The sequence below is a fragment of the Suncus etruscus genome, chromosome 8 (assembly GCF_024139225.1).
Source record: "Suncus etruscus isolate mSunEtr1 chromosome 8, mSunEtr1.pri.cur, whole genome shotgun sequence".
In the NCBI taxonomy this organism is placed as follows: Eukaryota; Metazoa; Chordata; class Mammalia; order Eulipotyphla; family Soricidae; genus Suncus; species Suncus etruscus.
In genome coordinates this window covers 124,111,858-124,138,400 of record NC_064855.1, presented here as the reverse complement: position 1 = coordinate 124,138,400, position 26,543 = coordinate 124,111,858, and the positions used below count along the sequence as shown (strand labels likewise).

The following is a 26,543-nucleotide window of genomic DNA, read 5'->3' as shown; positions in this document are numbered from 1 at the left end:
AAAAAAAAAAAAAAAAAAAGAATATAGTAGAGGGCCTGAGAGATAGCATTGAGGTAGTGTGTTTGCTTTACATCCAGAAGGACGGTGGTTCGAATCCCGGCATCCCAAATGGTCCCCCGTGCCTGTCAGGGGCGATTTCTGAGCCCAGAGCCAGGAGTAACCCCTAAGCACTGCCAGGTGTGACCCAAAAACAAATATATATATATGTATATATATATATATATATGTATATGTATATATATATAGTAGTGGGAGTCCATGGTGTTCAAACCCATTCTGGAGCTGTTTTTTTGTGTAAATTATAACAGTACTTTAGACATATATAAAAGGTAGTTAGCTGCATACCTGTTTAATCTAAGCACATGTGTCCATTGCTGCAGGTTGCTTTGAAGTAGGAAAAAAAAAAGAATATAAGCTGCTGAAGACTTCATAGATGAGGTGGGGATTTCTGAAACTTTATAATCATCAAATTTAAACCAGTGTTTGTCTTGCTGAATTTTTACAATAGGCTGTGCAATGACCTTATTCATGTTACTATAACCGTTTGAAATGAAGAATAAGTTGTTTTCTTCAGGGCTGTTCTTAGAATCTTTGAAAGAAAAACTTGAATCGATCCTGCCGTATGCATTTTCCTGTGGATGCCCAACAACAACAATAGGTGCATGAAAATATTAAGTCCAATACTTTTTTTTTGGTTTTTGGGTCACACTCAGGGGTTACTCCTTGCTCTAAGTTCAAAAATCACTCCTGGCAGGCTCAGGGGACCATATGAGATGCCGGGATTTGAACCACCGAACTTCTGCATGCAAAGCAAACACCTTACCTCCATACTATCTCTCTGGCCCCAACCCATTCCTTTTCAGTTTTTACTCAGATAAGTGAATTACTGTTCTTTGAACCTGATCATCTTCTTGAAAGTCTTTCTGCAGCTGTGTGGGATGCTCCTTGAAGTAAATTCAAGCAGTTTAGTGAAAATAGTGTTAAGCATAAAAGGTCCGTTGGTGGCATGCCCCTTTTCCTGTATTTTAATAATTGAGTTTTGAGGTTTTTGTGAACTCTTTCAAGTAGGCCTTGTCCTCGATGACTGTAGGGGATCCCAGTGATATGTCCTTTTCAAAACTATTGAAAGGTTTTACTGGTGTATGGGCGGTAATTGTCTGTATTGATGGAATAGGGAACACCCATGAGAAACATGAAAGAAACAGTGTAATAGGAAGGTGCAAACAGCCTTAGCTCTTTCAGAAGTCAGAGGTATAGCTCACATTAAATGGAAGTAAGTAGCCAGAGCCACACGGAAATAGATTATCTTTGGAAAGAAGTTAGCGTGTGTAATATCCATTTGCCACAATTCATTTGTCTGGAGACCTTGGGGGTTTTATGCAAAGGTGTGCAAATAGTACATTTGTCAACAATATGTCTGGCTTGGCTCCATGGAAGATGATGGATCACTTGAAGGCGGTGGACATTCGTATGCAAAGCTGCGTCTTCTTCTGCAGGTGACTTAAATATTGGCTTGGCTAAATGGCCAGAATGAGATCTTATATGAGTGATGAAAATTGGCACAGAGCCCTTTTGAGCAGGGGCTTATAATTGCCGAAGCAAATTCTGAATAACCTGGTTACGGGCATTTAAAGAGGCAGTGACAATTCCAGGGAAAGGCTGATCACATAAGCTAGTTACTCACTCACCATGTTGCATGGTCCTGAAACATGGGAGAGTAAGTGAATTAAAGTATCAGGTTCCACTTGTTGAGCAGACTAGTAATCTGTAGACAGTGTTGTGGTCAGTGAAGAGACAGTAATATCACCTTTTCTTTTTCCTTTTTTTTTTTTTAAAGGAAAGCTTTATTTTCATAGTCTTTTGTTCTGTTTTGTTTTGGTTTTCTTTTTTGGGCCACACCTGGTGATGCTCAGAAATTGCTCCTGGCTTGGGCGAACATATGGGATGCTGGGGGATCCGCGTCCGTCCTATGCTAGCGCCAGTAAGGTAGACACCTTACCGCTCCGCGCCACCACTCCGGCCCCTTTTCATAGTCTTAAGGGATCTAAACAATTATTGCTCAAAACAGATATTGCCAAAAACTATGTAACACATACACACGCACTATTTAAACATGTGTACATACGTGTATGTGTCTAACATTTTGGTTTTTATTTCTTTTTTATAAATAACTTTTTTTTTTTTTTTGGTTTTTGGGCCACACCCGGCGGTGCTCAGGGGTTACTCCTGGCTGTCTGCTCAGAAATAGCTCCTGGCAGGCACGGGGGACCATATGAGACACCGGGATTCGAACCAACCACCTTTGATCCTGGATTGGCTGCTTGCAAGGCAAACGCCGCTGTGCTATCTCTCCGGCCCCAAATGTTGATGTTTTTTATTTTATTTTATTTTAATAAAAATATTATTAAAAATATGTTATTTGGGCCCGGAGAGATAGCACAGCGGCGTTTGCCTTGCAAGCAGCCGATCCAGGACCAAAGGTGGTTGGTTCGAATCCTGGTGTCCCATATGGTCCCCCGTGCCTGCCAGGAGCTATTTCTGAGCAGACAGCCAGGAGTAACCCCTGAGCACCGCCAGGTATGGTCCAAATCCCCCCCCCAAAATAAAATAAAATAAAATAAAATAAAATTTGTATTTAAACACAGTAATTACAAACATGACTATCATTAAATTTCAGTCACAAAAAGAACACTCCCTTCACCAGTGCAACATTCCCTCCACCAATGCCTCCATTCTCTCTCCTCCCACAACCCCTGCCTATATTTGAGACAGGCATTCTATCTCTCTCACTATTAAGATTGTCATGATAGTTGTTAGCGTAGTTATTTCCCTAACTGCACCACTACTCTTTGTGGTGAGTTTTATATTGTGAGCCGGTCCTTCCAGCCCTCGTTTCTATTGTCCCAGGGGATTAATACAATAATGTCCTTAATTTTTCTTAAAACCCATAGATGAGTAAAACTATTCTGTGTCTATCTCTCTCCCTCTGACTTATTTCACTCAGCATAATAGATCCTATGTACATCTACATATAGGAAAAATCCATGACTTCATCTCTCCTGACAGCTGCATAATATTCCATTGTGTGTATGTATCACAGTTTCTTTAGCCATTCATCAGTTTAAGGACATCTTGGTTGTTTCCAGAGTCTGTCTATTATAAATAGCACTGCAATGAATATAGGTGTGAGGAAGGGATTTTTGAATTGTATTTTTATGTTCCTAGGGTATATCCCTAGGAGATAGCACCTTTTCTTGATGATGATCTGCCAATGTAAAACACAGGATGAAAGGTATAGGGAAGAATAGATTATTGAAGAGGGGTGTGTGCAAGGGACGTAAGCAGCAGTCATTTCTGAGGGGAGTTCCAGAGAGGTCCTTGAAAATATTCTTATAAATCTTTTTTTAAATTGCTTCATAAATTTACATGTCATTTTTGTGCATGGGCAATGCTAATTTTCCTTATTTTTCCAAATTTAGTACATTAGCTGCTAGAAGCGAGCACTAAAGTACAATCTTATGTTAAGAAAAAAACTGCATGTTATTATTTTAAAAGGAAAGTATTAGGACCTGAGGGATAGTACGATGGGTAGGGAGTTTGTTTCGCAAGCCAATGACCTGGGCTTGATCTCATCATGCCATCTGGTTCCCCAGGCTGTCAGAGTAACTTCTGAGCACATATCCAGGGGTAGCCCCATGTGTAGCCCAAAAGACAAACAACAGAAATGGGAAGAATATACCAAACCATCCTCCACCCACCCTAAAAGGTCTATTTCTCTCAGAGATTTGCCTACCCCACACCCTGAGACATGTGCTTTCTCTCTTCTATGTTTTTCTTTTTTGATATTGGGCCACATCCTCTGTGCTCAGCACAGTGCTTCTACCATTTTATTCCAGGATCACTTCTTTTGGGCTCATGGAAACTTGTATGTTTTGGAGATCTCACACAGGGCTTGCCATGTGTGCAAGAGTCCTGTTGGCTGTACTATCTTTCCAGCCCCACTCATTTCACACACAAGTAAGTTGCATCCACTTCAAGTCCTTTTATATTACAGAATTTTAATAATGAACATTCTGGTGCTCCATCTTTGTATTAAAAAATACTTAGGGGACACACTCAACTATGCTCAGGGCTATACTCCTAGCAGCGCTAGGGAGACCATATGTGAAGCTGGGTAAGGCTGACCATGTACAAGGCAAGCATCTCCCTTCGTGGCTGCCATTTGTTGAATTAATTAAATATAAAGTCTAATGTCCTAGTGTTAGGTGAGGCCTTTCTCGGCATGGCGCCTTTCCCCATTCTGCCAGCAGGTCTGAAGGCGAAGGATAATGGCGTAAAAATTCACAGGCAGTCAAAGTTTCAGGAGTCATCCAATTTTATTTTACTGCCCTAACCACCATCTGCATTTCCTCCCATGGCTTCTATGCTACTAAGCCTTTTCTAAGCAGCTTCTCTCAGCTGTTCTCCATGATTCCTTGATCCCTTTCCTCTGCCCCCTTCCCTCTAGGCAACACCTTTACCCCCAGGAGTGGGTGGGTCTGACCATCCAGGTGATGTTAACATATAGCATTGGAGGGAGGGATAACATTGGGACACACCAGGATGTGTACAAGGTGCTGAGGTCAGGGGGATTCCCCAACCTGGGCAAGTAAGTGGAGAATTGTTCAATTTTTTGTGGGGGCTGAGCCATACCTAGTAGTACCCAGGGGTTACTCCTGGCTCTGTCCTCAGGGAATCACTCCTGGCAGGCCCAGGACATCATATGGGATGCTGGGGATTGATCCCAGGTTGTCTGTGTGCAAGAAAACCTTGCTATCTGCTGTGCTACTGCCCTGGTATTTTTAGTTTTTTGTTTTGTTTTTGTTTTTGTTTTCTGGGCCTCCCCAGCAGTGCTCAGGGTAGATGCCCAACTCTATTCTCTTTCTGGGGGTCGTAGAAGTAAAATCATTTTGTTAGAACGATTTCGAGACGTCAGAGAAAAAGCACCAGAGAGGGGAATGTTCAGGAGTGAACCACTGAGCTGGTTTCTTCAGAGGGAAGACGTTTCTCCAGAGTCTCCAGTGCTTTTAGAGCACCTGAGAAGCCCCTAAACTTCCGTGTTCCTTTCCCCGTAGACCCGAGACCCCTCAAGGGCCTCCAATAGGTGCTTCTGGGCCAGTTCTGGGAGAAGCAGCGCTGCTGCCCCCTTCTGGCAGGGCACAGGCACTACAGCCAGTCAAGGGCCCCAAGAGCACTTCTCCAGTCCCTGCAGCCTGAGTGTGTAGGCCAGGGAGGCAGGGCAGGAGTGGGCTAAAAGGCTGGCACTGGGGGTCACGCAGGGTCTCGACGCCCGAGCTCTAGCAGGGCTGGAGGGCCGGAATGAGGGCCCAGCTGTGTCTTCACCTTGTTCCTTAACAAGCAGGAAACTTCATTTCACATTGTCCGTCCTGGGGCCACACGAGCAGGCCTTCAGGGGTAACCCCTGGCTCTGTGCTCAGTGCTCGAGGCACTACGGTGGGGTGCTGAGGATCAAACACAGGTCAGCCGCGTGCAAGCCAAATGTGCTAGCTACCACAGTATTCTCTCTCCAGCCCTAAGACTGATTTTTATTTATTCTTTAAAAATACTTATAGTCTTTTATTTTGGGTGTGTTTGTGCCACATCCAGTGGTGCTCAGGGGTTACTCCTGGCTCTGTGCTCAGAAATCATTCCTGTCAGGCTTGGGGGACCCTCTGGGGTGCCAGGGATCAAAGCAAATGCCCTTCACGCTATGCTATTGCTCCGGCTACTAAGACTCCTTTTTAAAATTTAATTTTATTTATTTTTTAAATAACTATTTAAGCACCATGATTATAGGCACGTTTGTAGTTGGGTTTCAGTCCTAAACAGAATACCCTCCTTCACCAGTGCAGCATCCCCACCACCAATGACCCCCTCCTCCCCTGCCCCTGCCTGTATCTCGACAGGCATTCTACTTCTCTATTAAGATGGTCATGATAGTTGTTAGTGTAGTTATTTCCCTAACTGCACCAGTACTCTGTGGTGAGTTTTAGATTGTGAGCCAGTCCTTCCGGCCCTCATCTCTATTGTCCCTAGAGACAATACAAAATGTCCTTCATTTTTTTTAAAACCCATAGATGAGTGAGACTATTCTGTGTGTGTCTCTCTCTCCCTGACTCATTTCACTCAACATAATAGATTCCATGTACACCCTCGTATAGAAAAATTTCATAACTTCCCCTCTCCTGGCGGCTATATAATATTCCATAGTGTTTATGCATCAGTTTCTTTAGCCAATCATGTTAGTTGTTTCCTGAGTCCGGCTATCGTAAACAGCGCTGCAATGAATATAGGTGTGAGGAAGGAATTTTTGTATTGCATTTTTGTGTTTCTAGGGTATATCCCTAGGAGTGGAATAGTTGGATAATATGGGAGCTCATTTTCAGTTTTTGGAGGAATCTCCATATTGTTTTCCATAAAGGCTGGACAGACGGCATTCCCACCAGCAGTGAGTAAGAGTTCCTTTCTCTCCACAGCCCCACCAGCACTGATTGTTCTTGTTCTCTGTGATGTGTGCCCAGTCTCTGTGGTGTGAGATGGTACCTCATTGTAGTTTTGATTTGCATCTCCCTGATGAATAGTGATGTGGAGCATTTTTTCATGTCTTTTGGCCATTTAGTATTTCTTCTTTGAGAAAATGTCTGTTAATTTCTTCTCCCCATTTTTTGATGGGGCTCTATGTTTGAAATCATTGATTTAGAGTCCCTCATAGTTGGGTTTCAGACATACAATGAATCAGGGCCAATCTCACCACCAAAGTCCACCTCCCTCCACCAATGTTGCCCAGGATTTTTAAAACAATGTCGTTATTAAACTTAATAAAACTTGTGGGCTTGGAGTCAGAGCAGTTAGCATAGAGGCAGATTTGCCTTGCATGCGGCTGACCCAGGTTCTATTTCTCTTATCCCATATGGTTCCCCCGGAGCCTGCCAGGAGTGATTTCTGAGCATGGAGACAGGAGTAACCCAAGTGCTACCAGGTGTGACCCCAATATAAACCAACCAACCAAAAAAAAAAAAACAAAAAACAAAAAACAAAACACACCAAAATACCCAGAGGCTGGAGACCTGGGCCTGTGTGAGGGCAATTGTGCTCCCTGCTGCAGGGAAGTGCTCTGTCCTGGCAGCTGAGCCAGTGACACTGGAAGGGATGATGTTGGGAGGCGGCGGTGTGTCAGCGAGGATGACTTACGCCGCTCTCCCGTGCCAGGCCTCTTTCCTCCCACTTCACCCATCCTCAAGGACACCTCCCCATGCTTGTGCCAATCTGAGTCCCCGCCTCTTTTGGGTTCGGGGCCATTCCAACCATGGTCAGGGCTCATACCTAGCTCTGTACTCCCAGCTGTCCTCCAGACTCACCCCTGCCTGGCTCTGTGCTCCTGGCAGGCTGGAGGGACCATAAAGAGTTCTGGGGATCAAGCCAGCCACATGTAAGGCAAGCACCCTCCCTGCTGTGCTATCTTTATGGCCCCTTCATCCATTCTAAGTCTAAGTCACCATCTCCACTCTTAAAACCAGACTGGGTGGTCTTGCCAGGACAGGCCTGGGGCGCACACCCCATCCAAAGGGAGGAAGCCAAAAATGAAAGGGAGTGTAGGCCGGAAGCCAGAACTGGCAGGAAAGGCTTTCAATGCCTGTTTCCAGCTCCGGGTCCCAACGCACTTCTCAGAGCATCTGGGGTGCCTGATCTGTGCCACCGAGGCAGCTGCAGGTAGAGTATCTTCCACGGGCTCCTCGGTGTGACCGAACCCTGGGCAGCTCCAAGTGTCCGAGCAGGGCTGAGATGACCCACACCCAAGCCTGCCTGGGCACCCCCAAGGTTCCCCTCCAGCCACCCCCCCTGGCGATTTAGCCCTTCCCAGTTGCCAAACCCAGAGGGATGGAGAGCAGGTAGGGCCATTTGCTTGATGGCGCTGAACTGGGTTCAACCCTTGTCACCACAGGTGAGCATGGCTGGGTGTGGAACGAAACCAAACACCCCAAACCCACTAGAGAATGAAATAGTCCCATATCTCAGTGAGATGTGGAGGAAAGGGAAATCTGTCTTTAGGCCAATACCAGGCTGTGCTCAGGGGTCACTCCTGGTTCTGGCAGGCTCAGAGACTTTAAGGGATGCCAGGAATAGAACCTGGGTCGCCAAGTGCAAGGCAAACGCCCTCCCTGCTGTGCTATTACCCCGGCCCAGGAAAGTGGGATCCAACACCCAGGGTCTTCCGTCAAATCAAACACCCCAGAATCCAGGGATCTTGGAACTGAAACTCACCAGAGTCCCCCAAAGAAATGGCAGCACAGCACTTAGAGCATGAACTTTTATTCAATTGGAAAGGACAGCTCAGAAACACAAGGTCAGTGACACCCTGGGAACACCGATTTGCTCATTGAACAGTTTAAGTCGTCACCAATTTTTATTACAAAAAAATCGGAAGAGTAAAAATTTATTACAATATCTGCACAGTGAAACCACTAGTTACTAAACAAAAGCTAATCTAGAAAACCATAAATGTAACAGTTGTATTCGGAGATTCAAAATCCTCCCTGCAAACTAGACGTTGTGGTATAGATTTTAAAGCAGAGAACCCCGAGAACGGGAACGAGGAAAAGAAAGAGAGGGAAGCGGCCGACTGACCAATGGCTCCCGGCGCTGCACGGGGACCGGGGATTCAGCACCTCGGGTGGGGTGTGTTCGGGATTGGGCAGTGAGCTACACCCCGGCATCCACAGATGGTCTAGTCCTGGCGGCGCCGGTGGCTGCAGTGTCCAGACTTTGGAATCGGAGTGCTCCTTCCTCCGTGCTCGCCTGTCCTCGCCAGACCGCTGTTGTGCCTCAGCTACGGCGGAGCCAGGGGGCCGTGGCCCAGCGTGCCTCCAACCCCGTTGGCTAGATTTTACCGAAAAGGAAAAACGGCAAGTGGGTGCTAAGCCAAGAGGCTGAAGGAGAAATGGAGTGCCCCTGCCAGTGTCCCATGGGAGCCAGGCCCCTGTGCGGCACCCCAGGAACCTGCTCCAGAGAGCCAGGATGCATGGGATGAGGGCGACCTAGGATGCCTGGTCCAGCTGCATGGTGCCCAGGACGGCCGTGTCGTAACGCTCGGCCACCCGGACTGAGCGTGAGTGCTCCAACACGCTGTTGAGTTCGGGGATGCTCTCGGCCGTGTCCCCGAAGCCGTGGTAGTGTCCATAGTGCAGACTGTCCCCCAACTCGTCCACCCAGGACGGCCTGTTGGCCACGCAGCTGCTGGGGCTGCCGTTGAGGTGCAGGGCGCCGCAGAGGTCGGGGCTCCCGCCCCCTCCCGGCACCCCTGGGGCGCGCCTGCTGTCCATCCCAGTGCGGGGCGGCGTGCAGGGGAAGTCCGAGCGTCCACTGAGGCCACGTCCGCTGGCCACCAAGCTCGACGCGAAGCTACTGTCCCTCACATCTGCATTAAGAAACACACCGGTCACTAGGTGGAACCACCACGTGGCACCGACGCGGCCCGAGCCAGACAGCCAGCTTCCTGTCGCCTCCTTTTCTGTTACCACCAACTGGCTCCGCTGCCACGGGGGAGGGAGATGGTGCGCACAGGCTTGCCGGGCCATGGCGCCTCAACGGTCGGCAGGAGATCAGGCCGAGCCGCCGCTGCAGCACCTTGGATGTGCCCTTCCAGGCCTGTGGTGGAACCGAGTGTGGGTGGGGCGCCCTCAAGGGGCACTAGAGCCCGGACAGGACAGAGTGGGGACCATGGGCACGGCCTCAGAGCAGCGGGTAATGCCGCTCCTCTGTCCAGGCAGGGGCACTGCTCCCAGGAGGGGCGGGTAGAGCCGGGCAGGCACTGGGGGGGGATACAGGGGAGCGAGGGGACAGGTTGTGCCAGAAACGGTGGACAGTGATGCTGTCTAGGGATGCTCAAGGGGAGGCACCAGGCTACAAAGCTGGAACCCGACCCCTCAAAACCATCCACCAGCACAGGGTGAGGCTACTCCCTGTTCCTGCCACCATTTCAAGAGACAAATGCAGCTCACTACTGTGAATTCTTCACAGGACAAGGGGTTTTTTCTCCCCCTAATTGCACAGTAAGAACGTTTACATTTTGGCTTTAGGGCCACATCTGGCTGTGCTCAGGAGTCACTCCTTGGGGGGGGGGGGGCAGGCTGCTCCTGTGGCAAATGCCTTAACCCCTGCACAGCTCCGTTTTATCAGGACCAAAGGATGGAGATGGACCTGGTAGTAAAGTGATGTTCTGAGAACCAACCACACTTCACTTCTTTCCGGCTACCAAGCTGCGACCACGGAATGTGGACATGAAAGACCAGAGTGACAGGAGCCATGACAAGGTCGGGGTCAAGGCCTCAAAGGAGGACCGAGACTGCCTGTGTCTGGCGCGTCAGAGGAAGTGAGTCCTGTCACCTGCCCCGTTAGCTCAGGGACAGGCCACACCGCCTCCGTCCCCCTAAGCCCTGCCCAAGTGACCCAACCTAGAGGTGGGAAAGTGAGTGACTGAGGAAGCAGCAATGGCGCTTTTTTTTTAGAGGCACAAGACAATGCCTTAAAAAAGAAAAAAAAAATCAAAATCCTGCTGAGTCCCTAAGTGCTTCTGGAAGACCTCCCTGAACTCCATTCCCTGCTGAGCAGCCCTGAAAGGTGCATGAACATGAGGGGAGCTGAAGTCTGTGGGAAGTGAAGAATTCAGCAGAGAGGTGATGGGATTTTTTTTTTAAAAAGCCAAGGGTTTCTCAAAATAGAGTCAGCACGCCAGAAGGACCCCCTCGGAGCCTCAGAGGGCCCGCGCCTCCCACCCCGCCCCAGCACGAGCACTGCCCGAGCGAGTCCCCAGCGCCCAGTGCCTGCAGCTGCTCCTGCTTCCATAGTCCCAGCAACAGTCGTCAGGCTCCCATCACAAACTCCAACTGCGACACCTCAGGGGGAATTACGCAAGGCACAGACTGAGCGGAAGCTTCGTGTCGGAACAGGGCAGTTCACACTTAAACACCGGGCCGGACCCGTGCTAGAAATAGCAAGCGTACTGGTTCCGGCAGCGGCAGGGCGTCTGCATCGCAGACACGGTATAGACCTCTAGCTCGCGGGGTCCCACAGAAGCCCCCGGCTGCCGTTTGGCGTCTTCCACCATGGGGCTGCTGTCGCGGCTAATGGGCCACTGTCCGCTCCCACCTGTTACAGCCGCGAACTCTCGGTCAACGTGCATTTTGTCAGCGTCGTCTTCCAGCTCGCCGCTGTCCAGCGGCAGTTCGGGGCTGCAGGCTGCACAGAAAACAGGACACGTGAGACTCCAGACAAAATACAGGACATGCGAGACCCCAGGTATACGTGTGGCCCCTCACTGGGACCACTGCACCCTCTAGCTCCCAGTACCCTCAAGCAACAGAAGCGAGGGGAGGAATCCCACTGGCCCCAGTAGAAAACTTGTGCGGTGCCAGCAGCTTCCAAGGACACCCAGGCACTATGTTGTGTCTTCCCTCCTCACATGGGGGCTGGAAGCTCTGTCCCCGGCTCCCCACCACTCACCCACGACTTGTGACCCGCTTCTTAAGAAAAGGGCTTGAGGAACCAACAGAGCCAAGGACCAAAGGCATTAGTAATGAGCCAAGGAGAATGGGCAGCGAGCGGGCGAGGGAGAGCACCGAGGAGAGTATGAGTGGAGGGTGGAGGGAAGGAGGGCCGGATGTCGGGCAAGGGAGAGCTCCCCAGAACTCAAGCACAGTGCAGACACAGCACTCGGTTTGGGCATGAGACCCTTAAGTTCAAATACAAGCCCGATGTCCCGCCCACACCAACTACTCTGAGGGTCCAGTGCTAGGCACCCAGGAAACCCCAGCTCTCTCCTCTCTGGGGCTGGCCAAAGCCCTGGCTCTGCCTTGGGGTGTTTTCTTTCCAGCCAGGAAGCTGAGGCCTTGCTCTGGAAGCCCAGACAACAGCTACACGGCCCTGAACCTCCAAGCCCAGCATCTACGTGGATGCCTCCTGGGACACCGTCCCTCACTCCCGCTGTCCCTGCAATGAGAAGACTCAATTCAGACCCAAGTGACTGCTCCGGGAGACCAAGATGAACAAGGTCGTAAAGGACAAAGTTGCCTTAGGACCATAGTGCAACAAGCCATATGGAAGGGACCAGGGCACAGGGCCAAGGGGGCAAAGGTCTCCAAAAGGTGCCCAAACCGCACTAGTGGCTGGTACGTGCACCCACCAGGCGCCTGCCTGCCAGCACACGTTGTGCAGTAGTGACCATCAAGGTTGGATGAGCTTTTTGACCTGTGTGAGCTTCCCAGGGGTCAGGGTGCTTGCTTGGACAAAGAAAACGTCACCAAGGGCTGAGTGTCAGGAGAGCAGGCAGGATGCTGGCCTTGCATGCCACTACCTAGGTTTGATTCCTGGATTCACATACAGTCGGCCCCAGCACTGCCGGGTGTGGTCCCCAAACAAAACCAAGCGAGAGGAAAATGTGAAGGTGCTTCTTCCAGGTTACCTGGGACAGAAACACCTGACATCCCTGCTCCCAAGGTCACAGCAGTCAAGCCCCAGCACTGGCCCACACCCACACTCGCACTCACACTCACCTCCGGTTCGAGCCTTCTTCACTCCAAAGGCATCTGCCACCTCATCCAGGGGCCTCTTGCGCGAGCCCAGAGCGGGGTGGCCGGGAAACGCGCCTTGAGGGCCCCCGTTCACAGCGCCGTTACTATAGGGTGGGTTCAGGTGCCCGTTCGGGAGGTGCGAGAGGAACTGGGCACAGTCGTGGAAACCCTGGGTCTGAGCAATGTCTGCCGCCGTCAGGCCACTGGCATTTCTCAGGCTGCAGGACACAAAACACAGAGTGAGAGCCTGGACGCATCAGGTCGGCGCTGCCCTGCCCTGTTCACTTGCTCGCTCTCTCTCTCTCTTGCTCTACTGGCTAGCTGTTGGGGCGGAGCGTGGTGGCCTCGAGCGAGCCTGTGTACAGGACTGGCCCTCGCTCGCTCGCTCGCTCTGTGGCTAACTCACTCTCTCCCACACACCAGCCTGATGACTAAGCATAAGCTCCAGCAGGCAGGAACTCAAAAATGAGCCAACTCCGCTTTTTAGAAAAGGGGGCATGTTGGGGGCGTCTCGAACGAACTTCCCCCGCCAGTCCCCACGGGAGGGGTTCTGAGGGCTTCAGGCGGGCCCCGGGCCTGCACTGCCTGCATCACCCGTCCTAGCTGCAGCCGGATCGCGACAGACAGACACGCACCGGGCTTGTCCATGGCATTGACAACATCACGGGCTCCCGAGAGAGCGGTGGCTTACCCAGGAGTGAGTCTGCGCTAGCGCGTGACACTGTGAGCGGGCACTGAGGTCCCAATGAGCCGCCAGGCCTGGCCTCGGGGTCGGGCTCGGGGTCGCGGCCGTGATGAGGGGCGCTGGGGCACCCGAGCGGATGTCTCCTGTGAAGAGCCTCCCGGTAACGTCTGAGGTGCCGGACCCTGGGCGGCGAGGCTCGGGGGGGTGAGGTAGGGGGACCCGGGAAGGACCGAGGGCCGTCCGGCCACAGCAAGGGGTGGTGGGGAAGCAGGCGGACAGATGCCTGAGTAAGTGGGTCTGATCTGAAGGGGGGCAAGGAGCCGGGCAGAGGAGCCCCGGACTATGGCCCACCCACAGCAGAGCCCCCCCCCCCCCCAGACGAGGACCAGAGCCAGCGGGGCCTCCGTGTACAGGTGACAGGGAGCCTGGCAAGCACCGTCTGCCACCACATTCTCGGTTCCTGACATCCATACATGCTCCTCAGTGTTGCGTGGGGAGGGCTCAAAGAGACTGTTTCCAGGCTGCACCCCGTGGCACCGAGGCTGAACCCCACATGCTGACTGCATGTCTGGCTCAGCCTCCACCTGCAAAGGTTCTTGCTTAGCCCAGTCTGACTTAAGGGACTGGACTGTTTTGTGGTTGTGGAGAGGGGCCACCTCACAGTGCTCAAGGGACCCTCTGGTTCACTGGGCATTAAACCCGGGCCAGCTGCATACAAGGCTCCACCTTCAAACTCAGCTTGTTCCGGGCCGCGATTCCAGGACTCCAGCCCAACAGACTAAGGCGCTACTAAGAAGTCAACCCTGGGCCTGTGACAGGGCTCTGGAACAAAAGTTCTTGCCTGATGGGGCCGAGTGAAGCGGCTTAATCACAGACATACGAGATGGCAGGCCCAATGCCGGAGATCAACATCCAGTTTCACTCAAGAGGGAACCTCTCAGGGGAAGCGCCTAGAAAGACCTGTGAGACCCCAAAGAGGAACTGGAATAGGGAGCAGGACCCCCCCCCCCAGTCTCCCTCATCTCACCTCTCCCTGCTCAGAGTCCCCCCTTCCTGGGCCAGGGAAACAGCTCAGTGAGACCTCCAGATCAGTCCCCGAGATCTTGTCTCTTCCTGGCACCCCCATTCTCCTCTACTCATGGGGTGCGAGGCTCCAGGCCGGAGGAAATGAGAGGAGCCTCTAGCTGGTGCTCTTCACCTCTCGGGAGCCCCTTCTCTGCCCTCAGTGAGCTGGGCCCTGCCACGAAGAACCTCCTCAACTCCATCACCCAGGCTGATACTCCCAGGCAGGGGCATCTGCTGCCTCCTACCCTCTCCCCTGTGGACAGGACACAGCGGCCGCCTCATGTCCAGACACGCTAGGTCCCAGGCATGGCAGGGCTGCAGCCTCAAAGCCCGAGACGGCTTTTGAATGGGCCCAGGGGTCTGTCTAGTTCCCATCCTGGGAGGGAAGACCATTGAGTTTTTCTGTCCCCCATACACCTGCCACCCTGTCCTCCACCTAGCTCCCCCAGCACACAGTGGCTCAGAGCCCACGAGTCTGAGCTCTGCAGAGTCCTGGGGTCCAAGCTGGAAGGCCCAGCGAGCTCGACTGAGGGTGAGCAGGGGAGCTACGCAGGGAAGTTCTAGGCCTAGACAGAAAACCAGCGCCTCACTAGAGGGCCCAGGGGCCATGTCTCCACTCCAAGTCTTGTCTGACATGGGCCTCACTTCAGAGCAGAGGTGAAAGCGACTTTCCGGGACTGCGTCCCTCCCAGCCAGCACTCCCTCTCTATAAACAAATGGGGGTAAACAGGGTGGGGGGGGCCCTTTCCAAACACTGCAGAGACAGAATAAAGACCTGCTGCGCATCCTGTTCTTTTCCAAACTCCTACTTTTAACACAAGTGGCTCACTCCGGTCTAGAAGCTCGGATGTGCTGATGACCCGCACAACCTGTGCCCGGCAACCTCAGCGAAGGAGCCAGTAGGGCACAGCCCCACTGGCATGGGACGGGGGAAGGGGGAGATCATGAGTTGAGAGGCGTCTCTGGACTCCCGTTCTAGTGGCTCCAGAGCATCCACAGGGATGAGGGTGCATGGGCTGGACATGCCAGGGAGACCTAGAGCTGCTGCCAGACATTTGAAAGGGAGAGCAGCTAGGGGGTGGGAGTGGGGTGGGGAAGGGCACAGGGGTCCTGAGCCAGCTCGCCTTATCAGAAGAGTACCCCAAGACCCTTAGAATCAGGCCAAGCGCTGTACCCAGACCTTGCCTTCCATAGCCCAAGCCCCGCCATGTCCACCGACAGTGTCACGCCACAGAGCAGATGCCGCTGGCTGGGATCCCAAGTGGTTTGGGGTTATTTTCTGTTTGCTTGGTTTTTTTTTTGTTTGTTTGTTTGTTTTTTAAAATGAAGAAAAACCTCGCATCAGGAAATAAACTTGAATATTTAGAATCTGAGTAGCCCACCTCCGTGGGCATCATCTTTTTGTTAATGCCATGTGACAATAAAGGTAACCACAATTAAAGAAAATAAAAAACATGAATAAGATTTCTGATCTGAACTTAGCTGTTAGTGTACAGGCATGATAAATTAGGGTAAGCAAAGCATGCAAGTCTAAGTCTCTATCTGAATTCCTAGATTAGCAAGGGGGGAGGGAAAAAAACAACAAAAAAAACCAATCACCGCAACAAATACCTCAACAGCACTGCCTCGCGGAGAAGGGCACACTGAAGCCGCAAGGCCACACCCGTAAGGCTCCCGAGAGCAGCAGTTTCTATATGGAGGGGTCCCCCTCTCTAGGGCGACTCGGAAAAACCAAGTCAGTGCGAGTTATGTAGCTGGAAAACATTGACACGGGTTCGTCTTTGTAAGGTGCAGAAATCTGTGCGATTTAAAACGGGCATCGGTTCAGGAAACAGGAGATGCAGGAGGGAGGGTCACATGGTTCTGCGGGCAACACGTGGGTCTGAAACACGCACACACAGCACAAGGCACGGGGGCCAGGACTGGCGGGGCTGTAGTCATGGTCCCCTGGTCCCAGACACAGCCCGTCCAGGCCCGGGTCCCAAGCTGGGCGGGAGACCATCCATGACAGGTAAATCAGTCTTCTGACAAGGGCTTAAGGCTCTGGACTAAAAGCCAGGATGAGCTCGTTAAAGTACTTTAAGAAACTGGGTATCCTGCATCTCAGACACATTAGTAATTATTCCTAGATGGAGGTAAGTACATACCTGGAATCATTTAAAACTAAAAAAATAAAAACATTACCAGATGTCCCATTTTGTACAAGATTAAACATTAGAAAACATCTAAAATTTCTTTAAGGGTAACACACACACACACACACACACACACACACACACACACACACACACACACACACACACACACACACAGCATTTTTAACCCATTGTTAACTTAATTATGGAGACTTAAAAAAAATTTTTTTTGTGGCCACAACCAGTGGCGCCCAAGGATTACTCCTGGCTCTGTGCTCAGAATTGCTCCAGCAAGAACGGGGAATCATATGGGTTGCCAGGATTTGAACCACTGTCCACCCTGGATCGGCTGCGCGCAAGGCAAACGCCCCACCGCTGTGCTATCTCTCTGGCCCCTCTTAAATATAATTATTTCTTCAAGTTAACAATTGAAACTATTTTAAAAAGTTTCTACTTGGAAAAATTTGGTGCCAAGTTTTCACTTCAAGTCAACAGGACTGAGGACAGTTTTACAATGCTTAAAGGAACCCCACAGTGATCTATGTGCATGCGTGGAAATGTGAGTGCCTTGTTCATGCGTCTGATAAAATATTTAATATCATCCCACTATGATTTGATAAGGAAGGAGACAGGTATTTAGAAATCACTGGTTTTACTTCGAGGCTCTATTTGTATAAGAGCGACAGAGAAGCAAGTCCTAAAACCTGCCAGGGAAGGAACACACCAGCTGTCAGAAAGGAGGACAAAAATCCAAAGCAAACTCGCCAACAACCCCAGCAGCCCTTTGAGGGCGGCTCCTCCCTGTGCCAACCATATCAGATGGGCTTGCTCGACAGTGAAGCCAAGTGAGGGGCTGATGTCCCCATGTGGCTCAGGGCCATCCTGCTGGTTCCCTCTGAAAGGTACCGAGGTGGGCAGAGGAATCACTGCCTCTGACCCCCACATCTCCCAGGAACCTTGGGGAGAACTTAGCTCCCAGACAAGGGTGAGCAGCTGAAGGTGGGTCCGGATCACCCAACTCCACACAGGAGCCAAGAAGGCCGCAGCTCAGCGGGATCCTTGTCTGCGACTACAAAGAAGACAGGGAAATAAATGAACCTCAGGCCGGGCCCGGGTTAAGGCAGCCACGGAAGGAAGCATCTCTGTCAGGGACTGGCAGGGCTGAGGTGGCAGCTGCAAGGTGGGTTCCGCTTCCCTGTACCCCAGGGGCTACAGGGACAGAGTTAAATCCCTGTACTACTGAGGCGTTTCTGTAACTGGGGCTCAGCACCTGCCTGGCACGACCACCTTTCCCGCCTGTTCTCTTGAGAAAGGGGCAGCAGAACCACCAAAATTACTTGGGCGTTAGGTAGGAGGATCATGGACCCAAAACCTGAAATCTATTCCTGGGCAGTAGCCAGTAGAAACAGATCATTCAGTTTGCCGTTCTTGCACCACTCACATCACTCAAGTGACCATCTGAGAACAAAAGGAGGGACCTGTTTCCTGCTAGGTTCTTGCCTGCCCATACCCTTCTTTCCCCTCAGCCCCACGGCAGGTGGGAGGCAAACACAGACCGACCGGCCAACGGACTGGGGAAGAAAAGGTGAAAAGGAGCTCTCAGTCGGGCTTCTGAAGCACACAAGCTTGTCGTCCAGACACAGATCAATGTTTCTGCCTTTTAATTTGCCGGTGGAAGAAAACAAAAACTTGGCACCAAATTCAAAGTGCAAAGTAAGAGAAGAGGAAAAAAAAAAAAAGAAAAGAAAAAGAAAATCCAAGCACACTCAGTCAACACACACACTCACATGTGACACTAGAAAATGTAATACGGCAGGCATGGCCAGGCCCGCAGATGCTAGTGGCCCTTTAGTGTGGCCACACGCACGGCCCCCACACCCTGCCCAGGAGTGTAAGAGCAGCAGCTTAAAGGCTCTGGCCACCAGATGGGGCAGGTGGGGACTCGTGGGTTGTGGAGGAAGATAAAGGGCAAGGCAAGGAGAACAACCTCATTACCACCAACCACCACCAGGGCAGAGAACCGTGGGTGGGCCCCAGGTGGGGGGCTGAGGTGAGCGCCTCAGGACTAAAGCGTGTGGTGTGAAGGAGGAATAATTGGGCCCACTCTGAACTAGAAAAAAATACAAGTTAATCTGTGCCCCCTCGTTCTGAAGTGAAAGGCGTTTGATTGGCAAGGACTAGACTTTACCTGAGAGGCAGCGGGTGGAACAGATCTAAGCGCCGCCATCTGATCTGAGGAATCGAACTAGGGTTTGCTGGTACACTAGGCGTGTCCAACTATAAAAATGTGCAGAATAGCAAAAAAGCAACGTACAATTTAGCTTACTGGCAAAACGGACATTCGTTTTTTTACCTAGAGGCGCAAGACTAAAGCATCACATATACAATAGTTGCGGATTCCGGTTACTTGTTCGCTCCGCTCTCTCCAGGCCAAAGACTTAAGAGTTTTAAGGGCCCTGGGTTTGGCGGCAGGGTGTTGAGGGAGGGTCTGTCTGTCCGGGAAAGGGAGGACAGAGCGGCAGGAGGGCCAGGCTCCGTCCCACCGGGTGCAAAAGAGACTCGGGGTCCTGGCAGCAAGGACACGCTTGTGAATCAAAGGTTCTCATGTTAGGACACCTATTGAGAAAAGGACATAGTGACAGATATATTTATCGGCTCACAGGATTAAGCTACCCCCGTTCCAAAATGAATACGACTTAGTAATAAAATGTTCAGGAGAAGAGTTACTGTTGAGAAAAAGAAGGCATTCGAGAGATAATTATGCATTTCGATAAAGGAAAACCAAGCAGCGTCATCGATTCTGTCGGGACTTTTATTCATAGCAGTGGCTGCGTTGCTGGGAAAACGACATCTAAAAATTCTGCTTTAAATAAATCCACTGAGAATTCTCAGTGTCGTTAGGATGGGAGACTATACTCCCACTGGCGGTCTCGTGTTTACGTTACCTTCTGTCATACGAACTACATAGGAAGCCACAGGTTCCCTGCAATGTAATCGTTAATACAGTTCACATAGGTGTTATCACTCAGTGTACAATCCAGGCCCGGAAAGAGAACTGACCCAAACATCCAATAGGAGCTAGCTATGGGCCTGGCCTTGCCTCAGTCTACACAGCCTGCGGCTGCCTTGGATCTAGTTGAGACTGAACGAGGGTCTAGGCCATGGCGGAAACCGCAGGGTTAGACACCATCAGTTTGCAGGGTTTTGCCTTAGAAAAAGTCTATACACTTTGGCATCTATCTCCAACAGGGACAAGTGATTTGTAAAAATTAGCTTTTTAGGGGCTCTCATTCAAGCACCCGGCCGAGGTAAAGAACGGGCAGGGTCACGGCTCTACTGCACTGCTTAACATTTGGGGGTGGAAACCATGTCCATTCCATTAATATAATAAACTGAAGAAGATAAAAGTTCATGATATACACGAATACAAGTTAATTTGGCTTCCAAAGCAGACGCAGGACATCCCAACCAGTGAAGGGTCCTTAGCCGGCAAGGTGAAAATAGTCTGAGGTCAATTACAGTTCAACGTGCCACGGCTGGAGCCAACCTGAACCGCTCAATGCCGAGCCCACGGGCTCAGAGGAATTCTCAGAATTCTCAAGGCTGCTGTTTTCTGTTTTCTAGATCCTTAAAGGATACGAGTTTAAATCATTAAAAAGCCTCCTGTGGGCCTGGGATACTCTCTAATTCTCAGATCTGTGAAAACGAGAAGGGAAGCTCAGGAAACCTCCTTATCAGTGGCATCTGGAGGCTGTGAGGCCAGGGTCAGTGAGACCTGCGGTGGGGTGGGGTGGGATGGGAAGGGACAGGGAGGGAAGGTTCCCGGACTCCAGGATTGGAGTCCGCTTCTCCATCCTAAGTCTTCTGCCGTGACCTTCAGGCCTGGCTCAAGGGTGGTCAGTCGAGCCCACGCCCTTTTCTTGTCACCAAGGGGCACCGGAGAGTGCTAGGCACCGCTGCTAGACTGCACCCTCTCCGCACACAGCCCACAAACCCACGGTTGGGTAGGAGGAATGAGGGAGGCACTTACTCGGTCCGAGCCCCGTGAGCCACCAGGGCCCGGAGGCAGATCAGGCTCCCGGAGCGAGCGGCCTTGTGCACGGGGGTCTCGCCTTCGCAGTCCTAAGAGCAGAACACATAACAACAAAGGTCAGGCATGGCCAGATGTGAACTCCTGACAGGGAAAAGGGTGGGAGGAGCGACAATGCGAGTTTGTCCTTGGCACCCCATGGTCCTCTGGGACCACTGGGAGCAACAATCCTGAGCATCATCGCTGTGGCCCAAAACACAAAAACAGATGAAAAAGGGGGCCGGAGCAGTGGCGCAAGCAGTAAGGTGTCTACCTTGCGTTTGCTAGCCTAGGACAGACTGCGGTTCATCGACCCCCAGCATCCCATATGGTTCCCCAAGCCAAGAGTGATTTCCGAGCGCATGGCCAGGAGTAACCCCTGAGCATCACTGGGTATACCCTCCCCCCAAAAAAGGTGATAAAAGAACAAGAAAAAGGGAGAAAAACCGCTAGCTCTGCTCAGGCCCGCCCCACCCTGCCCCAGCCATCTTCAGAGCGGGAGCTGGGAAAGGCTAACGTGAGCAAGACAGAGGGAGGAGAACCTCGAGGAATGGGCCTTCTCGGGAACTCCAGGTCACAGCCAAAGCTGGGGTGGGGGGTGGGGGGTGAAGGGACATATAGTCCACATGGTAGCCGGGAAATGATCCTGTGTTGGAGCATGGCCTGAGCGCGGACACACCTCCCAGAGTAGAGGCAGCCAGGCCATCAGACAGATTCCTCCATGGAGCCAACCTTGACTCTATCCTCCATGAAAATATTGCCAGGACTCTGATAGTCCCACCAGGTCACTCAGGCTCAAGATCAAGAACGGGCAACAAAGACAACAAAGTGGGGAGGGCATTTGCCTTGCATGTGACCAACCCAGGTTCAATCCCGGCATCCCATATGGTCCCGGGAGACTTCCAGGAGTGGTTCCTAAGTACAGAGCCAGCAGTTAGCTCTGAGCACTGTCGGGCATGATCTAAAAACCTGACCACATGAAGCATACAGGGACTGTCCTAAGACAGATCTCACAAAGAGAAATTTATTGTCTATCCATTAAATTATTGCAAAAATCAAGTTAAAAAAAAAAAAAGACCAGAAAGCTGACTTGACCACAGGGGTCATTCCTGGTCAGTCAGCAAGTAGACATTTAGAGGCGGAGGGAAATCATTTTGTAGACTGAGGCAGTGACAGGAGGACTAACCAGCACAGAGGGAAAAGAGTCACACTGTAGGGATGTGACTCAGGTGAACAGCGGTATAGGAAGACCAGTCACATGAAGACACATGAAGCACACTTCTGCTAGATACAGAGATGCTGGATGGCTGGTGTGGAAAACTCTAGCTGGCTAAGCAGTCTAGTCCCCTCAGCCCACCCACCTATGTCAGTGCTGAGAGCAGAAGGTGACAGGAGACTATAGTAACAGGGAACCAAGAAGGGCTCTCTCACAAACACAAACAGAACAGGAAAAAGGAGAAAGGATGGGAGAGAGAGGAGAGAGGGGGGGGGAGGGGGAGAGGGAGAGAGGGAGGGAGGGAGGGAGAAAGGCAGGGAGGGAGGGAGGGAGGGAGAGGGAGAGGGAGAGGGAGAGAGAGAGAGAGAGAGAGAGAGAGAGAGAGAGGGAGAGAGAGAGAGAGAGAGAGAGAGAGAGAGAGAGAGAGAGAGAGAGAGTGAGAGAGAGAGAGAGATCAGATTCACAAACCCAGGTCTCTCAATGGTGCGAGAAAGGCAGGAGGAGCAAGGTGGAGTCTCCCAGGAAATGGAGCCTCAGTGTCAAGTGTGGAAAAAAGCTGAAAGGACCCAAGGTCCTGCTGGAGACTCTGGTTTGAAGGACACCCCATGCTCCCAGATAGACTCAAACCTTCACAACAGAACCCACCCAACCTTCTGGAAGGAAGAGAATGAGCCCTGCACGACTGCCAGGAAACCCTGAGAGTGAGGAAGAGAAGCAGAAAAGACACTGGGAAATAACCTCTGGCAAGAGGGACAGGAGGGGGAAAGGGGACAGGATGGAGAAAAGGCCCCAGAGTGTCCCCATGTGTTCCGGGACACCCAGGACCCACCCTCACTGAGCAGGACCCAGGGCTCAGAGAAGGAGAAAGTGCCCGGGTGGGCATGTCTCGGGCCAGCATCTCGCGTTGCAAATATACCGAAGAGCCAGGAATGTGGTTCCAGGACTGTTGCCCGACTTTGACTAATGCTGTGGGAGACGCGCCAGACCCACAGATGAGTCACCTTGAATTCTCAGAGAAAAAAGGCCTCATTTGTAACTGAGGCTGGCTCAAGTGCCAGCATAGCCTAGCGGGCAGGGCAGGGCGCAACTGCCTTTCCTTTCTGGGCACTGTCCATGCCACGCTCCTGTCCACATCTCAGGAAACCCCCTTGCCAGATAGAGGGCAGAAGTCTCTGGAACACCCTGGGAAATGAGAATGAGATTCGTAGTGCCCTCCGATAACCTTACGTACACCAGGGAGGCTCTGGGGTCAAGAACAACTAGAAACTACCCGTAGCCAGAGAGGAAGGAAAAGCCTTCCAAGGCAGGGGGGCGTGAAGAGAGGCTGCTGAGTTCAAAGGTCACAGGTGGGGGGGGCAGAAGCCATGGGACGACCAACTGAGAGGCACAGGAAGCATGAGAAGCTTGCCCTGCCTCATCTAATTCCAGAGTTCCCAACACTACCACAGATGCAGCCACAGGTGGGCCAAAGCCTGCTGGTTGGTTAAACGCCCGTTGGGACACTCTCTAGGTATCACAGGCTGGTCACGCTCACCAGAGTCGAGGCTCCAATGCGAGTCCAGAAAAGCTCAGGAAAGGACAGAGAAGGCGAGCTTGGGAAAGACCAGAGTGACAAAGGTGGCGGCGTTTTGGTCGAAGGATCACTTTCATGTCAGCTGGTCACGGGGGCCAGGGAGACCTAGTTTCCCAGACAGGTCCCTATCACCCCCACACACCAGGGAGGATTGACTGACCTTGGGCTGCTGCCAACAGAAGAGCCAGGGCTCAGCCACCGGCTGTCACAGTGGGCAGATGCCCCAGGGCAATGGCAAGGCAGGGCAGGATATGTGGGAGCAGCTCCCACCACCAATCTAGACCCCGACCACGGAGCCACTATTACTCACTGACGAACCCCCTTACCCTTACCGGTTTGTTAATGCTGGCACCGGCTTGGACCAGCCACAGGAGGCACTGGGGGTGACCCCCAAAAGCAGCAATGTGTGCGGGGGTCTGGGCATAGCGCGAGGTGGAGGTGTCCAGCGTGGCCCCAGCCTGTACCAACTGGATCAAGCACTCCAGCTGTGAAAACAAGGAGGGTGGGGACAGGCGTAAACGGCCAGGGCAGATCTAACGGGCAGCAGACTACCAAGGAATCCATGCACTTCGGGGAACCAAGTGTTTCCTGTTTAAGAACAAGCAAACTGCAACCACTGTGGAAGCCAAGCTTGCTAGAGCGCAGATCTGAGAAGCTGCTGCAAGATAACAATGTTTTACTGGCTGTAGAAGCCAATGAAGTGTGACCCTTTCCCAACATACACTGAATCAGGCTTGAAACCTAAAATAAAAGCTAAATACACACCAGTATTTAAAAAAAAAATAGTGTTTCATAAAGGGCATTAATGAAAAGGTTCTCTTCTTGTGTGTATAAAGGAGTTGGCACACAGAAAGGGGGAAAAAAAAAAGGCCAGGAGATGGCGCAAAGAACCAAAGCTTTTGCTCTGAGCCATCCTGGCAGTGCCAACCCAACCAACGGGAACTGTCGGAGTTGCCCGCAGGCCTCACTGGCAGTTCCTCAGCCCTGCACCCCAAGCTGTCAGGGTCAGTCTGTAGGGACGGGGTGGGGGGGGGGAGAGGAGGACGGGGACGGACAGGGGGCGCCGTAAGGCTGGGTGCTCCCGTCTGCGCAAACTGTACAGATTGGAGCGCCTAGTGCTTTTAGAAAAGACCTCGGGGGGCCGGGTAGGTGGCGCTGGAGGTAAGGTGTCTGCCTTGCAAGCGCTAGCCAAGGAAGGACCGCGGTTCGATCCCCCTGCGTCCCATATGGTCCCCCCAAGCCAGGGGCGATTTCTGAGCACATAGCCAGGAGTAACCTCTGAGCGTCAAACGGGTGTGGCCCAAAAACCAAAAAAAAAAAAAAAAAAAAAAGAAAAAAAAAGAAAAGACCTCGGGGGCACCCTGGGAGGCCACTAGCCCAGCCCCGATCAGCTGGTTAAGTCCCAGGTCCTCAGGGAAGGGGCTGGAAGCCTAACTGTTCATGGCAGAAACCAGGGGCTCGGCACAAGAGAAAGCACCAAGGACTGTGTGTCATGAGCTCTCTGCTCCCCGGGACCGAAAGGGAAGAGCGCATGCATAGGACCCAGCCAGGGCACTCATCAGGGTACAGACTGGGGGTGCACAGGAAGCGCTCTACCTCCAGTTTCTTTTCCCCAAGCCGCCAGGATCCACAGCCCACAACACTGCGTCCCTTTCTGCAAAGGGGAGGACGGGCTCCGTGCTAAGAGCCAATGGGTGCCCGCCGCAGCAGCACACCTGGGGCAGGTGAGGCGGGCGGGAAGCGTGGCTGGCACCTGGCACCTGGGCGGGCGGCCTTCCCCGAGGGAGCGCCAGGGCTGGAGCGCGTGAGCTATAATTAAGGCTCAGTCGGAGCCCGGGGGAGCAAGAGTCCTGCCGGTTTCTAGGAAGGAGACGGGGGTGTGGTGGGGGGGGGGATCTAAACCCGGGGAGCCGCTAGGCTAAGAGGCGCAGGCCTGGAGGGGGGAGAGAGAGCTAGAGCCCTTTGTCCTGGCCCTGTGCACGTTCCGGCCCAAGGAGCCCGGGGAACCGAGTGTCTGCACGGCGAACCCGGCGAGGCGACCGAGGATGCGTGCAGCATGCGATGCCCCCCGTGCAAACACATACAAGACGCAAGGTCCGGGGTGCGCCGGGATGCAGGTGCCCGAGGGACCCAGCGCGCGTCCGTGCGCCCCAGCTGGGCCAGGCACGCGCCCCGAGCACTGGGCTTTGCCAAAGGCGGGAGCGGGCATCCCGCGGGCCCGGCTCTCCGGGCTAGACGCAGCAGCGCGCATGCGCCCCGGGCCGCCGGGCTGGACCCCTCGGGGCACCGCCGCCGCTTCCGCCCCGAGCTCCCGGCACGCCCCGCGCCGCGCCGCGCCGCGCAAGATGGCGCCTTAAAGGGCCCGCGCCCGCCCGGCGCGCGCCCACCTTGCCGAAGTGCGCGGCCCAGTGCACCGGCGTCCAGCCGTAGAAGGAGTCCTCGGCCGCCAGGTGGGCGCGCGGCGCCTGCTGCAGCAGCGAGCACAGCGCGGCCAGGTCGCCGTCGCGGCAGGCGCGGTGCAGCGGGAAGCGCAGCGACAGCAGCTCCTCGCTGGAGAAGCCCGCCTCCACGCCCGAGCACGAGCCCGTCCCCGCCGCCGACATGCTGGGTCGCCGGAGGCGCGTCGCGGGAGGCGCCGAGAGCCGAGCACAAAGGAGCGAGCGCGAGCGCGAGCGCGAGAGCACCGCCGCCGCCGCCTCCACAGCCACCGCTGCCGCTGCCGCCGCCGCCGCGTCCCGCCGGCTGCCGAGCGAAGCGCGCACGGGGGCTGCGCATGCGTGCAGGGGCGGGGCCTGCCTGTGGGCGGGGCCTCTTGCTCTCGCGCCAATCAGGAAGGACGACCCGGCGCTGCGGGGCGGGACGAGGGGCGGGGCCTAGCAGGCGGCCTGGGGGCGCGTCCTGGCGCGCTGGAAGCAGCCGGGAGAGAACGGTCCGCCACCGTGGGCGGGGCCTGAGTGGGCGGGCCTGGGGCTGGGGGCGGGGTCTGGCGGGCGGGGCGGGGCGGGGCTTGTCGTGCTCGCACCAGTAGGGACGGGCTGAGACCGCGGGCGGGGCGGGGCCTGTCGGAAAGGGGCGTGGCCAGGCCCGCAGAGCGCCCGGCCGGGTAGGGCTGCGGGTGGAATCCGAGCCGGCCCCACCCGGGCTGTGCGCTCGCTCGGCGCTTCCTCCTGCCCTCTGCTCAGGAATCCTCTGCGA

The 26,543-nt window shown here is 53.2% G+C and overlaps 2 protein-coding genes and 1 non-coding gene across 3 annotated transcripts in view; 1 reads left to right on the top strand and 2 right to left on the bottom strand.

Annotated features, from left to right (window-relative positions):
* ARHGEF7 (Rho guanine nucleotide exchange factor 7) overlaps nucleotides 1–26,543 on the top strand; it is a 496,685-nt gene that overhangs the window by 371,485 nt on the left and 98,657 nt on the right. The gene's annotated exons all lie outside the window — the stretch shown is intronic.
* LOC126017192 (U6 spliceosomal RNA) lies at nucleotides 3,393–3,500 on the bottom strand. The gene has a single exon (XR_007498839.1). It is a non-coding gene; the product is annotated as a U6 spliceosomal RNA (small nuclear RNA).
* ANKRD10 (ankyrin repeat domain 10) lies at nucleotides 8,334–25,966 on the bottom strand. Its single transcript, XM_049778134.1, has 6 exons — nucleotides 25,736–25,966; nucleotides 23,681–23,833; nucleotides 20,521–20,612; nucleotides 12,588–12,823; nucleotides 11,185–11,274; nucleotides 8,334–9,454 (listed from the first exon to the last, which is right to left on the bottom strand). Exons 1-6 carry the CDS (start codon nucleotides 25,949–25,951, stop codon nucleotides 9,075–9,077), a joined length of 1,167 nt encoding a protein of 388 aa, XP_049634091.1. The 5' UTR covers nucleotides 25,952–25,966; the 3' UTR covers nucleotides 8,334–9,074.